This window comes from Myotis lucifugus, unplaced genomic scaffold, assembly GCF_000147115.1.
Source record: "Myotis lucifugus unplaced genomic scaffold, Myoluc2.0 scaffold_185, whole genome shotgun sequence".
Classification (NCBI taxonomy): Eukaryota; Metazoa; Chordata; class Mammalia; order Chiroptera; family Vespertilionidae; genus Myotis; species Myotis lucifugus.
In genome coordinates this window covers 1,120,796-1,123,314 of record NW_005871233.1, presented here as the reverse complement: position 1 = coordinate 1,123,314, position 2,519 = coordinate 1,120,796, and the positions used below count along the sequence as shown (strand labels likewise).

Genomic DNA, 2,519 nt, shown 5'->3' with positions numbered 1-2,519 from the left:
CTAAAAACCGGCTCCCCGCACCCGGGGCGGAAGGGTAGGGAGGGGGAGCTTGGAAGATGGAAGGGGGAAGGGAGAGGCTTGGGGTGGTGTAAACGCGAGGCGGGAGTACTTGCCGCTGGTCCCTAGAGCCCGGCACCGGCTCCAGGGAACAGCCCCCTCAGCCCCCATTTTCTCAGGATCCAGAAAGGACACCCTACTTTCCCATCCATGAGCGCCTAAGCATTGGGGAAGGGGTCCGGGACATGGCCTGGTCTCAGCGTTCTAAAGAGGCGAGGGTCTGCGCTTTGGGTACTAGACGGAAGGGGCTCAGTGCCTGCTGGGTTCGAAAGGCATGGGCGAGAAGGGAGCATTCACTAGGGGGCGAGGTCTGAGGGCCCGGGAAAGGAGAGACAGGACGCCCAAGGCGCACACCAGTGAGTGCGTCCTGGAGAAGGGCCGGTCCATGGTGGATGGGCCTTCTGGGCGGGCGGTGGACAGCGAGGGTCTGGGGAGTTTAGGAGTAAATTGTTTTGGGGAGGGGCGCATGAGAGATCCCGGAGAGGAGCTCCGTGGCAGAGCTCCTAACGGGCGGGGCTTGGGGAGAGGGCCTAACGGAGGGCGGGGCATTGTAAAGGGGCGGGGCTAAGGAGGCCGTTCTAAAGGGGTGGGCTTAGAACTCCGAGGCCTAGCAGTGGGGAAGACCCCGGAGTATTTCAAAGGGAGATCCAGTTCGTTAGAGGCCAGTTTCAAGCTGTCTGACAGGAGGGCGTGGCCTCGAGCCAGGGGGCGGGGCCTAGATCTCGGGGTCCGCCCTAGGTGTCTCGCCCACTCGCCTTCACCCGCACCCCCGTTCTTTTCGGTTATTTTCTTCTACGGCCGTTCCCCGCCCCGCCCTGGGCCCAGGGGGCCGTGGTGTGAACTTTGGTGGGCAGGAGAAATCGGTGAGTGGGAACCCCTGGACGGAGGAGCCAAGGGCGGAACTCGGGGGGGAAAGGGTGGAGCCTGAGGGTCGAGGCCTGCGGTAGAACCCGAGCAGGGAAGAGTTAGGATTGAGCCTGAAGCTCCGCCGCTGCTTGGGTAGAAGGCAGGCCCCAAATGATCGACATAGAGAGAGATCAGAGGGTTGGAGGTGAGGACAGAGGGCTTAGCATGACTAGAACACCTGGAGTTTGTTAGGTGGAGGCGGGGCCAGGCCTGAGTAGGTGTGGAGGAGGCCCTGTTTCCTGACAATTGGGGCGGGACTAGAGAGTGGGGGTGGGGTTACAGTGCGGGATGAATGTGGCCTGAGCGAGAGGAAAACGGGCAAGACCTGTGTCTTGGAGCCTGAAGACCTGGGAGGTGGCCAAAATGTAGGAATGTGGTGTGAGGGACCAGCCAGGGCATTAGGGATAGAATCGCATTAAACTAAGAGGATGGAGCCTGTGTGGAACCAGCAGCTGTATGGGGGAAGAAGGAGTCGGAACACGAATGCGTCTAGAGACTGGTGCCTGAGCGGACCAAGTACAGCCAGTCTCGTCGGGTCCCCACAGACCTGGCAGACTGACTGGTGCAAGTTTTCTGACCACAGTCTCCGACCTCCGTCAGAAATGGGGAACGTGCAGTCGGAGCCGTCCGCGGGCGGGGGCTCCCGAAAAGAGCAGGCCTCGGACCGCTCTTCCGCCTCCCGCCGGACATCCTTGGCGGAGCCCGAGGTGACCCCCTCCTCCCCTGCCATACGCCTGGCTCGCGGGCTGGGCGTCTGGTTCCCCAGCAGCTCAGCGTCCCAGGGACTCCTGGTACCCCCGGAGCCCCAGGCCTCACCCTCGCCCCTGCCCTTAGAACTGCCCTCGCCAATGATGCCCCCTTCAGAGGAGACGGCTGCAGCCGCGGTCTCCACACCATCCCCACCCCCCGTGGGGACCCTGTTGCCCACGCCGTCTAAGTGGCGAAAACCCACGGGCACTCCGGTGCCTCGGATCCGTGGTCTACTGGAGGCAAGCCATCGCGGCCAGGGCGACCCTCCGAGCCTCCGCCCACTGCCGCCGCCGCCGCCGCCGCCGCCACCCCCGCCCCTGACACGAGCCGAAGAGGACCCCGACCCTGTCCCGAGGGCCCCATCCCTGACTCCGCCATCCTTGGAACCGCGAAAGCCGTCACCACCGCCGCCTTCCGACCAGCAGACCCCGGACCGCAGAATAAGTCCTGCTCTGGCCACACTTGCCGCAACCCCCATAGAAAACCAGGTCCCTCGCGGCATCGAGGGCCAGGCAGCCGGCAGGGCCGGAGGAGGAGCGCCTGCCCAAGCAGGCGAGGGTGAAATGGCCCGGCCTGTGGCTTCCGAGTCTGGCCTGAGTCTGCTGTGTAAAGTCACCTTCAAGTCGGGGCCTCCTTTGCCCCCTGCGGCAGCATCGAGTTCCTTAGTCGCCAAAGTCTCGCTAGGGGGCGGCGGAGGCAGGGGACTCTTCTCCACTGCCTCGGGCGCCATCTTCTTTATGCGAGGTCTGAAGCAAGGGCCCCTGGCTCCTGGGGCGCTCGCTCCCTGGAGAGTCCCTCGGGTGACC

The 2,519-nt window shown here is 64.2% G+C and overlaps 1 protein-coding gene across 1 annotated transcript in view; it reads left to right on the top strand.

Annotated features, from left to right (window-relative positions):
- The first annotated feature begins 779 nt into the window (after window positions 1-779).
- Window positions 780-2,519, top strand: part of GGN (gametogenetin) — a 3,742-nt gene continuing 2,002 nt past the window's right edge. Inside the window, exons 1-2 of the mRNA XM_023760565.1 lie at window positions 780-920; window positions 1,547-2,488. Of these exons, the coding sequence (XP_023616333.1) occupies window positions 1,566-2,488 (923 nt within the window). The 5' untranslated portion in view covers window positions 780-920; window positions 1,547-1,565. The remainder of the gene's footprint in view (window positions 921-1,546; window positions 2,489-2,519) is intronic.